At 39.8% G+C, this 14,245-nt stretch overlaps 1 protein-coding gene and 1 long non-coding RNA gene across 4 annotated transcripts in view; one reads left to right on the top strand and one right to left on the bottom strand.

Moving 5' to 3' along the window:
- The window catches only part of LOC121084638 (myelin basic protein), a 120,271-nt gene that overhangs the window by 15,148 nt on the left and 90,878 nt on the right, over positions 1–14,245 (bottom strand). For all 3 annotated transcript variants that reach the window (XM_040586368.1, XM_040586369.1, XM_040586367.1), the window contains exon 4: positions 4,837–5,267. In XM_040586368.1, the coding sequence (XP_040442302.1) occupies positions 4,837–5,267 (431 nt within the window). The remainder of the gene's footprint in view (positions 1–4,836; positions 5,268–14,245) is intronic.
- Positions 3,553–3,924, top strand: LOC121084639. The gene is made up of 2 exons (XR_005826828.1): positions 3,553–3,791; positions 3,828–3,924. It is a non-coding gene; the product is annotated as an uncharacterized LOC121084639 (long non-coding RNA).

The raw sequence follows: 14,245 nt of genomic DNA, 5'->3' as shown, positions 1-14,245 counted from the left end.
GTATAACACATATACGGTCATACGTGTGTGAAATGAACATATAAAAATCAGTCCTGTATAATGTTGGCTCCTAAGCCTTCTACTTAGGATGTGCTATGTGGTACTCACCTGTTGATACTTGCTTGTTTTGCACAATTTACTGTTTTTTAATACAGTCAAATCTAAAGCGCTCAGAGGCCTACCATACAAATGAAATGAGCTTTAATCAAACTGGCAGTTGATACACAAATTCATTTTTAGGTCGTTCATTACTACCTGCTATGAACGATTGGGGCTAGGTCCAGTTTCCTTTATCATAAAGCAAGGACACCAGATGCAGCGGCTTCATTATTGAAAACCTAGTCATTCCCTTACAGAAGGCAAGCTCTATTGATTTCTGTCCAGTAAACTGTTCTAACTGAACTTTGCAGAAGGACATACAGCCTCCTTTAATGATCTGAAACCCCATCATGTACTACGAAGTAGTTTGTTGCAATTTCTGTTAATGGATTAAAGTACTGAAAACAAATTAAAGCATTAGTACACCGGTTTTGTGATGTAAACAGTTTAATGAATACATAAAGCACATATAAAGCAAAAGATTAAAACAAAATTATTGTTACAATCACCATAAACCATATAAAAAAATTTTTACAAGCATATTGCTTGGACAGCAGGTTTTATAAAACAATTTATCACGAGCAATACCACTCCCTGAAAACTAAGACTTGGAAATAAAAATCACAGTAAGTATTTACTTAAATCACATCATATACTAGTCAAGACTACCATTGATTTAACTACTTTTCAAAGTCTCCACGGTGCTGTAGTATACATTAAAGCTTGCACAAGAAACGTGAATAGAGTTCAAGTGCAAAAAGAAAAAAGATGCCTGGATATTCTGATTAATGTTATCTGACTATGTTGTTATTTAAAACCGTGGTCCCTAAATGCATTGCCTGTGCGTGTTTATCACAACCCTTTTTGTTGGTCCCCATTACAGAACTGCTTAACTCTGGGGTGAGTTTAGAACTGCTTTTTTTCAGAAATGCTGATCCTAAACCATGGTTCTGCTCAACTTGAGAAGAACTTCAGCCCAGTACTGCTCACACCTTGTACCTGTCTGTAGGAAGGAGAAGCCCTGTGTCCACCTTCCATATTTCTTGTACCCAAACACTTATATATTGGGAAAGAAATACAGGAGCAAGGCTTCATACAGGCAACAGGAGAACATGAGAAGACTGCATAAAAAACTGAAGCAAAATGTAAAAGAAAAACTTTCTTTCACCAAGTCTGGCCTCAGCCTATTTACTGTCACTCACAATGTTTTGATTTGTTGCATGTGTGTCACAAATGTAGTTTAAAGTTTAGTACGTTAATGCATGATGTTAAACCAGGACTGGAAAGTTTTTGTTTCACAATGCAAACTTTAGTAGAAAAAAAAAAATATAACCAAAAGAATTACAAAAGCATAAACAACTGCATAAAAGAAACAAAACAGCACTCGGTACATTTTGAAATTGAATACAGATTAATATCTAGGAGGCATAAGAAAGACTCGATCGTTTTAACAAACTTTCTTACATGCTTTACAAATGTTTAGATAAATGTGAGATTAGAAAGGAAATAATTTATAGTTACACTACTCTCTTGCATGCTTTTTAAAATGTCTGCAGTGCAGTTTCTGTCACCCTTTTAAATTCTTCTTTAATACCATAAAGTTTATGCTGTGCACAACACTAGCTTTGTTTGGAATATTCTACCTTAAAAAAATCCTTAAAGGTACAAAATTCAAGCTGTCTTTCATTTGAGTTTCAGTTATCTCAAATCTTGATGGGGCAGGGGTTGGGGGAACAATGGCAAATGCATTTGCTGCCCTCTTAGAGGTGGAGGAGTATTTCTGTATATGCCAGTATTTCTATTTTTATTTACTCCCCTGGGACTCGCATACACTTTTAATGTAACTTTAGAATTCCAGGGTAAGGAAGAACCTGCTCCACAGGAGAAAAGGAGGCGATGAAACAGTCCCTGCTTTGTTCCTACCCTACCTTTCCCTGCACAACAGTGAGTATTATTCATTAATGTACTTTTCAGCTATGGATGCAAGATGAAAATGCCTCCACAAAGAATTTATAATGTGTTTTGCTTGAATGTCAGCCCTAAATCTGTACAAAGAGCAAGTGTTGTCCTTGCATTCCAGTGCTTGCTGGTGTGGGTAGATGAGATGGACGCTCCCACTGGGGCACAGGCTGGCTGAAAAAGGAAGATTGCAAGAGAGGCAGCTGCAGAATTGCTTTGAAATGCCTCAAAAAATGATCAGAAACAAGTGCAAGCTAATGAACACTGCAGCTCTAGGAACTTTTCAATTTCAAGCCTTATGAATTTCATCATTTAAGGTGCTTTTCATGGTATCTCATTTAGCTAAGACTTGTTTACTTAGTGGAGTCTGGAAAACTGCGAAGGGACTTTATTTCAGCTCACCCATTAACACCTTCATTATCAGTACTCTTGACGCTCTACAAAATTCAGCAAGTGACAGGTGTTCAGGGTTTAAGCACAAATAAGACTATTAGCCATCTAGACTTCCTCTGTATACACATGTATAAATAAATGACACCACAAGCCTTCCTTGATACAGGAAACCTGAAGGCATTGATTCAAAGGTTAAATAAATAATAGTTGAAATAACTGTCTGTGCCACTTGTTCAATATTTTCTGCACTGAAGCCCTCCTACAAGAGAGCTTCCTAGGACATTTTTCATGCATCAGTATTATCATTGTGTGAAATAGTGCTAGAGATGCTTTAGGACTTCTAGGGCCAATATGACTGAGTTTTGCCAAGGTAATAAAAACTTCTGTGTGCTTCCAGCTGAGATCTGCAAGTCAAGACTCTCTGTAGCATTATATCTAGCTGTTCTTAAAAATACTACTTGTGCTAGGTAAAAAAAAAAGTTAGTATTGTCCATAATTCTGTACTATTTTGCAGACATTTAAGTGCTTCGAAATAAGTTTACTGAACAGCAGAGGTAAGACAGATGATATCCTGTCCTCGCATACATAATTACATAGAGAACTTCGAATCATAGTGATTGTGTTCATGCCAAAGGATGAAATACAGAATCTGTACAACTTGCAGCCATTTTTTAAGTCATCTCTACTAAAAAGTGAGTTGGTTGGTTTATTTTATTGCTAAGCAAGAATGTACATACCTCTCTATATTCTGTATGCAGAATCTTAAGTTTTTGGTATTGTTTCCTTGGTGTATAAAGAGCATTTCATATACCATTTTTCATTGAGTAACATAGTATATGAATAAAACAGCAAGAGTTGAGCTGGCCAACCAGATTCCAGAAAATAGCAGTGCTGGGAACAGTCTGTGGTATTTGCAGAAAAGTGGTTTTCTTCTTTCTCACAGCAACTGTTTGTTGCACGTATGAACATTACTTACAGAAACAACTGCATAATTGCTAAATCTTTGTCATAAGCATTACAGGCCCCAGTTTGTAAATGTGAGAAACAAAAAAAGACCAAAATACACAGCTTGCATAGTACTGGCTTCTGCTTTTAGTTTCTACATTACAACAACTCTTTAGGGAAGGCCTATTATACACTGTGCTTCCAGGTACAGAGCTGTGAAGTACACTGACAGCCTGCAGCTGTCATATAGATGATAAATCATTGTTAAACCACACAGAGGGTAGTATCTGCCATGTCCCAGTGCAACACTATGAGACAGCCGATTTGGGAAAGCTGCACCTGATGACCCATCCTGGCAGGCATCACAAGCTAGAGCTACTGCACAGACAGCAAAGGTTGTCAAAGCTAGAGCTACTGAACAGACGGCAAAGGTTGTCAAAGGTTAGTGAAAAATTTGGGTCTAGTCAGCAACTATGACCATTTTTTTTTTTTTTTTTTTTTTTCAACGCACAACTTGAGCAACTGGATCAGACAACATATTCAGCAAAAACAAAGGTTTTACAGCCCCTAGGGCAGTTCCGTTCAAATGCTTATGTAGTGTGCGAACACACAAACACAAGATTCCACTTATCGCTACATGGCAAAGGGGGCAGTAAAAATATCTCAAACTTTGCCACTCACAGCACTGAACTAACATGCCGTCAGAGGCGGCAGGTTAATCCTAGAAAAGGAAAGAATTCAAGTAATAGTATTTTGTCAATACCTTGTTTTCAATTCATAATGAATAAATGGCTTGTTACACAATTTCTAACATGAAATGCTCGGAATATAAATCCTCACTTCTAGCCAGAATAAAAGCAGCTGGACTGTTTTGTACACCTGGAGTTCAGAAGCTATCTGTCAAGCCATCTCCTCAGCAATGCTATTGCCCACCTTAAAACATGTTCTTGCGCCAGCAGGCTGAGAATCTGGCCACAGTTGTGGGTTTTTTTCCACCCCTAACATCTATTTCCAAGTCTGTCCCATCCCCCAAACTACATGGAGATTGTCTTGCATTTAGTGCTGTCATCCAGCTCCATTTTGCAGATATTTAAGAACACACAAAAGCAGACTGAAGTTTCTCTAAATGGCACGGCATACAAATGCATACAATGTACCATATTAAATGTTCATAAAAATTTCTCTCAGTAACGTTTCTAAAGCCACCTGGATTTCTAATACTCCTTGTTACTACCCAGAATAGCTCCACTTGTTACCCAGATCTATGCTTTTTTTGTTGTTGTTTTCAGTTTAAAGCCAAACATTAAGTTACACATCTGCAAGTACTATCTTGCTGGCTAAGTCAACTCTTGCATTATAGCAGTTTTAGTCCCCCCCCTTCCTTTTTAATTGTACTTTATTTTGCTGTAGCTGTGCAGTTCTCTACTCCTCAGAGCTCACCTTGCCCGAGCCCCGCCGGGGAACATGTCTTTCACCTCCAAAGAATCTGCCCAGCGAGTCAAGTAGACCCGAGTCTCTGTGCCTTGGCGATCCGTGTCTAGCATGGTCTGTAGTGCTTGCAGATGCCATTTTTGATCCGTGCCGGAAAGAGGAGCGTTTTTGTGAAGCCATCAAATCCGAATTCTCTGAAGCTGCTGCACTGTCCTCTTGGATGGTCTGTAGCTCGTCTGACTCTGAGGGCCGATCTTTGAAGGTGTTGTCCTCTCTTCCTGGGGCATCTCGGGAAAAGAGGCGGATCAAGTGGGGGCGACCAGTTGTGTCAGCTGGGTTGGCCTCAGGCCAGGCATTCTTCGGGTCTGCTGTGCCTTTGGAGTCTGTCACCGCTGGGCTCTTCGTGGAGGTCCCATTGTTCTGGTTCACATCTGCCTCTCCTGCAAACAACAAGGATGAGATATGAATACAGGCCTGTGAAAAACAGCCCTGGAACAATGCTGCTTTCATTCCCTTGCCTTGAGATGCTCATTTCATACAAAACCCGTAATATGTGCAGTTGTAATGAAACTATGTTCTCTACCAGCCTTTAAGAACATTAAGCTATCTTGGAACTGAAACCAGGATGATGTTCTCACACAAAATTTGCAGTAGTTCTAGGTGGTTTTTTCATTGAACACATTTCTAAATAGATCAATAGGTTGTTCGAAGCACAACTGAAACTAACTTTATTTGCGTGGAAGTCTCACTGATGAGGAGGCTTTCAGTGAACAGTCAGAATTCCCGTACTTTGCCTTGAGGACTACAACTCTAAAATGGTGCCATTTTTCTCCAAAACAGGAAAAAACACCCAATAAATAATTACAGCAACACTGCAGGACTGTGCCTTCTGAAGTGCAGGCTCCCTCTCCATAATGTCAGAGCTTTTGTACCCGAAGGTTTTGTCCCCATCTGGAATCCCTTACTCACACTTGATTGATTGATATTGAAGTTAAACGAGGGGAGGCTTTTTTCACTGTTTAAATTGTATTCACTTTAAAAAAGGCAAAGAACACGAAACTGCAATTTCTGCTTGGCCTCCCATGACAGTTTTTCTCCATATACGGTCCTGAAACTCGGCACACGAGGTCCTAGCACTGATGCTGAAGGCCTATAGCAAAACTGTCTGATTTGCATTTAGTGCTTGTGAGATCTTGACAAAAACAATTATCAGAAACCGATGAGCTTTTAGGCAAGAAAGGTGCAGAGACAGACCTCTATGGTGTGAGATGTCTGCTGCTTTCTCCACAGTTGTGTTCTGAAGCCCACAGTAAAATACCTGAAAAGAATCAGCTGCAGCACACTTTAACACCGAACCTGTAGTAGCTCCTTGTATCAGTGACAAAAAGATTTATGGAGGGGTTTATTAGTCTATACTATTACTCGTACTGTTCTAATGGAAACTGCACCCACTGAGGAATACGTCTTATCTCCACAAAATACCAAAAGAATATTACTAGGTCATTGCCTGAGAAGCAACCTTCAGAGCAGACACCTCCCACACACTCCCTCTCTGTCAGAAATGTCTTTTGCAGTTAACTGGGCTCAAAAATTTCACAAGTAGCACTTAGTCAGATGTTATCTTTAGGGTCCTCTAGTTACCTCATTACATCCCCATTTGATCTGGTCCTTGTTGCCATGGGAGGGATAGGTTCTGGCAAAGACGTTTTCAAAGTACTCTGGGTTCAAGTATTTTGCTGATTCACCAGAGCAATTTTCGACTTGACGTAGTCATTTTATATGATTTCGCCCACCCACAGGGCACTAAAGAAACCTTTTTTCAGGCTGAGAATAAATCTGAAATAATTTTATGGATAATGACACAAGACAGCAATGATGGCCTCAGCAAATATATACTGGTAATTAGGTTACAATTTGTTGTAATCAGTCTGCTACAGTTTTTCATAGAATAACGATGTGCAGTTTTGCTGTGTAACTTTTTTCTTTCTTCTGTATAAACTACCTAGAAAATGTTGAGGAACTTCAAGAAAATTTTCTTCAGTTAAGACATCTGAAAGTATTTCTTGGGAATGCAATGATTTAACCTATGGTAATGGTCACTGAAGACCTCATCAGCATGGAAAAGGAAAATATTTCTTGGCAGCTTCAGGATTGGGGTTTTCCTGAAAAGATAGTTTCAAACTTAACAAAACTATTCAAGTGCCAAAATTATTTTCTTAATCAAACAAAAGAGAAACTAAGATGGATATATGAGCATTCTAATACTGCAAAAGATTTTAAACAGCAACTCTAAACCTAGATTCTATACCATAATACAAATCCATTCAAGGACAGAAAAAGAAAAACAAACAAAAGAGCTATTGTATATAATTAAATGCATTAACAAAACACCAGAGCATCTGCATACTAATATTTTTTACAACAGTTGTTCTTTGTGTCAGTGAATACGGGTATTGGTAAGCAGCAAAGAAGGGTATTTGTGCCACAAAAGTAGCTTCTCCCAATGCACACGCAGTGAGCTATAAAGTAGAAATCTTTCTGTATGATTTATTTCAGTAATGAAAGCACACATTTAAGTTTTCCTCTGGATTTTCTGCATGCTCTAGTCTTCTCTAATACTTAAAAATATGTAACAGAGAGATGTTGTTAATATTTGAGCTAACTACTCAAAGTCTTCAAGTGCATCTAGCGAGACAGATCACTTTAAATAATGTCTTAAGGATATCCAGAATTAATGGCGCGTGTAAACATATGCTTATTTGTTCATTTAAAAAACAAATATTTAGACAACTTCTATTAAAAACCATTATAAATGCTGTCCATATGATACCAATATGCTTTTTTTTTGTTTCTGCCTGCAAGATGAAGCGCTGTCGTTAATTAATTTAAAAAAAAGCTGCCCAGGGAGGAAGAGGTCTTCAGGCATTATTTTTTTTAAACCCTTCTAAAATGCGTTGAAGAGTCAGTACAGCAGAACGCATTGCCATAGGCATTAGCAGAAGGCTATTAAAGCATTGTCTATTCATATTTAAGTGAGTAAAGTCACTGAAAGCTGTGCAAGTGAGACCATGAGAAAAGCACATCCTCACATTAACCCAAAAGCAGCAGGAGGGAGCCAGATGCCACGCAGGGATTTGGCACTGCAGGCGTGGCTGAGGGCCACTGCCAAAGGCAACGCCACCTTTCCACTTCCCCTCGCCCTGTGCAGCTCCGGAGCCTGCTGCTGGCACGATTTTCCCTGTGCATGTTGGTCAGAGTGAACAAGCCATTTGTTCCCTCTATACACAGTGACTCCCAAAACGAAGGAATATAGGTGGACTAAAAATTCTTAACAGTCGTTAATGAAACAATATTAAACCCAACCCGCCCATTTCTCACTGGTCACTGTGGTAGCCCCTCCTTGTATATAAAGCCTGTAGTCATCTTCCATGCAAAGGACAACCTGGAAAGAGGTTGTTAAAGAGTTTTAATGTGTTAAAATAAAATAATAAAAAAAAAAGGACTACAAGTTTTTCATCTCCTCCCACTCCTTCCCAGTCTTGCTTTCTTGCAGATACTTGTAATTCCTCTCACATTCTTACTGCTGCTCCCTCTACAAATGCTGTAAAATAAATGAGGAAAATGAAGCTGATAAAAGCTGAAGCATGTTTCCCTTCCGTGGCTTCTCAAGAGAGGCTTAGTTCAACAGAGTCACAGCGTACTGCAAAATATGATTGTAATAGTACATAAGAGCAGCTTAAATATTTATACAAAATCTTAAGAATTAAATGTTACTTACTTGTTACAAACACCATAAAGTACACTAATCAAATTTATAACACCAAATATTTAATATATTTTATCATAACTAAGACAGCTGTGACGGATCACTGATTTCCTTTTTCTTGGCTGCCTTAGGGTATAAAGATGAAAATTATTTCGCTTAACTTTAGGGACCTTTTGAGTCAACTTTTCATTTTAGATTAAGTCATGCATCTTTATAAAGCAGTGCTCTTCAGTATTTGAAATACAACTTGTATTTGTCCTTTTCTATTTTTTTTGTCCTTTCTCTTCTATAAGATGACAACTGGATAGTTAGATATCATACAGTAAAGTTCTCAATTCTGAGTCAACTGTATTTCAGTATGTTTACTGAAATGCTGGTAATAAAATATTAAGTAAAACATCTGGAATTTTGTACTGATTTACCTGGGTTTAGTCACTTGAACAACAAAAGGACACGCCTAAAAATTACGCAGCTTTGTAACACCTAAGATTTCAAGATCTTCAGTAAGCTGTAGTAGCAAGGCGTATGTGCAGTGTATCAGGAACAGTTTGCCCTGCATTATCTAACAGGCTGAAAACCACTATTCTGCAACATGTGGCTTTTAGTAACATTTGTGGCAATATCGGGACATTTGAAAGAATGAAAAGGTCAGAAAAAGCACATCCATCATTACTTACATATAAGCTGCAGTTGAGGATATCTGGGTTCCAACTCTACTGTTGCCCAACGTTTTGCCTTTCCTTTTCATGCGGTGAAGTTCTCCATAAACAGGACCTTTAAGGAATTGTTTTGCAGGAAGTACAGCATAATGCACCGCTGGGAGCCCTAATTCAGCTCTGTCTTTGGATACTGTCACAAAGCCACACTTCCACTTCTGCTGCACTATCACACACCTCACCCCAAACACTAACATTCTGGAATAGATGGGACAATGGAACTTTGGATGCACGTGTAAATGAGGAGACAGAACATGCAGCAGTAATTACACACTAACCTACTACAGGAGCCAGGATCAAATAAAAATCAGGCCAATTTAACACTGAATTTCCTTGGAAAAAGGATCCAACTACTTGGTGCTCAACTGTGTCATGTATCAAAGGCAAAGTGCTGCAAAAACTGTTCATCCTGCAGGCTGGTGCTGGTCATCCAACCAGAAACAGCAAGGCCAGCCCTGACTTCCAACCAGAGCCCTGCCGCTGCACCCAGGAGTGCTGCACGGCTCAGCATGCAGCGGGAGCACCCACTGATCAGACGGAAAGGAGGAAAGGGCATGAGAGAATGGGTGCAAACCAGTAAACTGGTGCGCAGAAAGGTTCAGCAAACAAGGCTGCGGATCTCCTGGTCATTTGCCAAGTGGCTTTAAAAACTACAGGAGTTTCCAATCAACATGCTTGAGGAGGTTCCACTGCCTCCCTTGAGCACCAGCGAGAGGTATGACCCAGTTCCTGGCTTGGACTTGCACTGCAGCGCAGCTCACAGTAGAACGGACTGTCTAAGCCATTAGGCTTCACTACAGAAGTATTTGGAGAGAGGGAGGAAAGAATTATGTCTGCATTGTTAAATCTGAACTGCAAATCTTAATTTATCCTCATTATGCTAAGAGATTGCAGACAAAAAGTGGTGCTCAGCCTAACTTCACTAATATGGTTAGAAGGCAATATGCCATCAGACATTTCACTTCACAGATCTAATTACTGGGTTTGTCTGATGCTTGTCAAACTGTTGGAAATGAATTTTGAACAAATATTTCTGTTTGGAATCAATGGCATGCAGCATAATTGTGAAACAAACAGTTGGTCATAGCTCTGAACACAACTAGAACCAATCTGCCGGTGCATTTAGCCTTTACACAAAGATTTTTCCCATTTGCTAACAGAATGAATGCAGAGAGAAATGCCAGTGTGTCTCATAATACAGATTCACATGCGTTTAACACTTCTACTGCAGTTAGCCAAGAGTTTGCTTCCACTACAGCCCACTGCCCTCCCTCCTCCTTGCCAAAGCTTATAACTTTCAGGGAAAAAATTCCACCCAAAGGCAAATTTTCTCTATAGCTCCAGAGTAACCGAAGGAAGAGTATTTTTCTGCACAAGACACTCAGCTTTTCCTATGGGCTAACGAAGCTGTAGACCAAGCCGCCACAGAAATGAGCAGCCATCTGCTAAGCATAACATGCACTCCTTTGACTTTCTTCCCTCACTGCATACATTAGACCTTACAGAGCATATAAGGCTGTTACAGACAAGAATAAAGGTTGTAAGGGTGTTTCCATTCCACTGAGCTGAGTACACTTCTACACTGATCTGATGAAGCACTTAACAAGGGGTCTGTCATGGCACAATTTTCCTTACAATCATCCATAGTACTAAAAATACAGTAAAAAGTGGAAAACCCCACTCGACCCACTATAGACTCCTGAATACCTGAATACAGAGTTGTATTTACTTCTGTTGAACTAAGCTGAATAAAAGACCAAGTTTAGTTCTGTACTACATCTTGGCTCAGTAAAGATCACTGGCTAAGCCTGCTGGAAAGGATCACGCTGCTCTTGGTAAAGGCACCACACATCGTTAGAGCTGACATTTAGAGACCACATTGCTGTGGCCAGATGAATGAAACTTCCACTTAAAATTGTACAAGAAGAGCCTAACGATGACTGCTTTCCCTGAATCCCTGATACCTTGTTGGAATATAATTTCTCAGCTGTTCTCTGCAGGCAGCGTTATGCCCCTTGAGAGCTACTGCCAGACTGAAAAACAACAGGTCAAACAGGATCTATAACTGCAAGACCCTCCCTCATGCCAAAGCCTTGGCACAGTTGCTTTCAGACCCATGAAAGATCTCATCTCTCCAAGCCCTCCTCGGCAGCCTCCCGCTGAAGAGCAGCCACTGAGGAGCAGAGCTTGGCCTTGCAGCAGAGCTCGCTCGAAAACACAGAAATGTTTTGTAGAGAGAAGGGAAGTGCCAGTTCACATCCTATTATGGAAATGCCTGTCTTTGCAGGTTTAGCAGGAGAAAGGAGTGACGCTACGTCTGTATTTTTTATGCTCATATTTTGAAGGAAATAAATACTGCATCCACTCAGGTAGAAAAGGAATTTGTACTTTTTAGCCTAAAACTATGCTGTAGGAAAAAAATTACAATTGCATAGGAGAACGACAGTTCCTTCAGATACTACTTACTACGTATGAAAAAATAAACACAATTCTTCTCACTTAATTTCTGATACTAACCTAAAATATATTCCAGATCTGCTGAAAAAAAACCTCAAACACTTGACATACTTCAGCATCAATTCACAAGTAGCTGTTTTACTAGGTAAAAGACCCAGTAAAATCCCTCCTGAAATGACTAACAACCTTGTTTCCAAGGGGCCAGTCAAAAAACTTGCTGGCTGCCAAAGGTGTCTGTAACACTAATGCTGTTCTTTTGACACCGGCAGAAATAAGCCTTCCAAGCTGACCTGACAGTTTCTTCTCAGTTGCCTCAGCACAGCAGACACTAGGTCTTCTTGTCATCCTGAGATGTACCATTTTCAGGACCTCCCTCAGCTACATGGAAAAGACTTCTCAGAGCTCAAGCAGGAAGCAGAGCTGGAAAAAAAAATCTATCCATGAAGTAGTTTATCCTGAAGGTTGCCAGTGTAAGAGAGGTAATCTGCCAGAAACATTCTCTACTACACACAGTTGCTGTTGATCTGTATAATCAAAGTCATCAACACCCTGCTTGAGGGACAAGAAAGGACTTTTAAGATTTTAAATACGGGGCCTAATATATGCAATGTTTGTACAAACAGTACCAGTTTGCACGGGTCACACAGAATCTTCTTAAAATAAATAATTCTTTCAATATGGGCAGCAACTGTTTCAAGGTCATATTTATACTGAGGCAAACCATTAAATTACATGCAACACAACCAGTAAATTACATCCTTTAACAGCAAATATCATCTGCTTTCCTGTATTTGCCTCTTTCATTTCAGGGTCCCAATGCTTAAAAGCTAGGTGATGAACGCAACATAGAAGTCAATACAAACGTATTTAATCTATAAAATTAGTGCTGGATTATGGAATGATAAACAGTAAGAAGTATTAATTTTGCATGATCATTAAGGTAATCAACAGCCAGATTATTTTTTCCTTTCCCTAAAGTCTGCTAGACTATTGTCCCAGACAAAGCGTTTAATATTTACTGTGAACCATCACTTGTTAGAAAAATACTGGTTTTGTGATAAATGAATCTCTTAAAGCATCATTCTGTAGTAAAGTTAACGAAGTTGTACTTGTCACTTAACAGCCTTTGGAAGATGGATCCCTGTAACAGGTGGTACTGGCACTGTGGGGAATTGTTGCTGTGGTGTCTCTTTTGGTAGGGTAACTATACTGACTTTTTCAATTTACCTGCTAAAACCATGACACAACCAATCAATGACCAGGTGAAAACACACAGGAACGTGACATCTTGCTGGAAGTGACATTCTAATAAACATGCCCACGTCTTATCTCATGAATTAGCAAACAACACATAATTCTTAGTTTTGCTGACAAATTACGATTTAAGAGGGCTGGTTCTATGAAACGTATAAAAACAAAAAATACACTATATAATCATTACAGCTTGCGTTCAGCATTGTTGTCCCACTGAAGGCAACTAAGTTTTACAGTATCACAGTGTAAAAAGCAGTAATACTGTCTGAGTCAGAGATTTTTGATACACCATCACCAGGAGTCCTCTTGCTGGAAAACCCTTCTGTACTGTCAGGCTTTTCACCAAGGCACACCCAACTCCTGGCATCCACATGTCAGAAATGTGAAAACACTTGTAGTCTGTGCAGTAATATCCCAATGTTGCAGTTTGTGCCCAAAGCCTGGATATTAATAGGAAGCACGTGTGGTTACTGTGGTCTGAAATGCATTAATATCCCATTACCCACTGTGAAGGGCTGCTCTCTGGGAGCCAGGTTTTAGACTTGATAGAGAAAAACAATGTCATACCTTCCCCAGAATTGTACACCCTGTATTATCTAAGTATCCTCTTTCCTCTCAGTTCTCACCGAAGAAACTTAGCCCTTCACACAGATGCTCAATTAAAGCAGCACAGTGAGTAGTGGCAGCAGCTGAAACAGCCATGCTCGTTCTGGCCAAGTCAAAGGGAAGAGATCAAAGCCAGCCAGTCAGCAACGCATTTCAAACCATAGGAATTGTAGCAGTAATTGCATACCAACTCCATGTGTTCCCCTGTTATAGATGATGCTGAAGCTTAAAACTAGAGGTACAGCAGGCCTTTTTTTCTTAAGCCTACTCTGAAAGTCACACCACATTCAATGTGCAAGAAACCAGCTGGGGGGCCTAAGTTACACATTGTCTTGTCGCTGCGCTGAGCTTAATTTCTTCCTCTTCTCCTGTTCTAACGGGGTTTTGTAGTACAGGCTATATATGTATTTCTGCAAGTCCACGATGCATCTTTGTAAAAAGTTACCATTTACTCCTAACTTTTGAGGTCTTGCCTTCTACTGGGCCACCTGCTGCCTTTACCTATCGACATTGACCAGCTACATGTAAAGAAAGCCACCTCATTGGGAATACATGGCACAAACCACTGCAAAAATAAAACAGCTTTGCACTCTTATTTGCCTCACGGGGGTGTGAAGGT

Source organism: Falco naumanni, chromosome 3 (genome assembly GCF_017639655.2).
Source record: "Falco naumanni isolate bFalNau1 chromosome 3, bFalNau1.pat, whole genome shotgun sequence".
Lineage (NCBI taxonomy): Eukaryota > Metazoa > Chordata > Aves > Falconiformes > Falconidae > Falco > Falco naumanni.
Note: the sequence above shows the minus strand (reverse complement) of the source record. Positions and strands in the feature narration are given on the sequence as shown.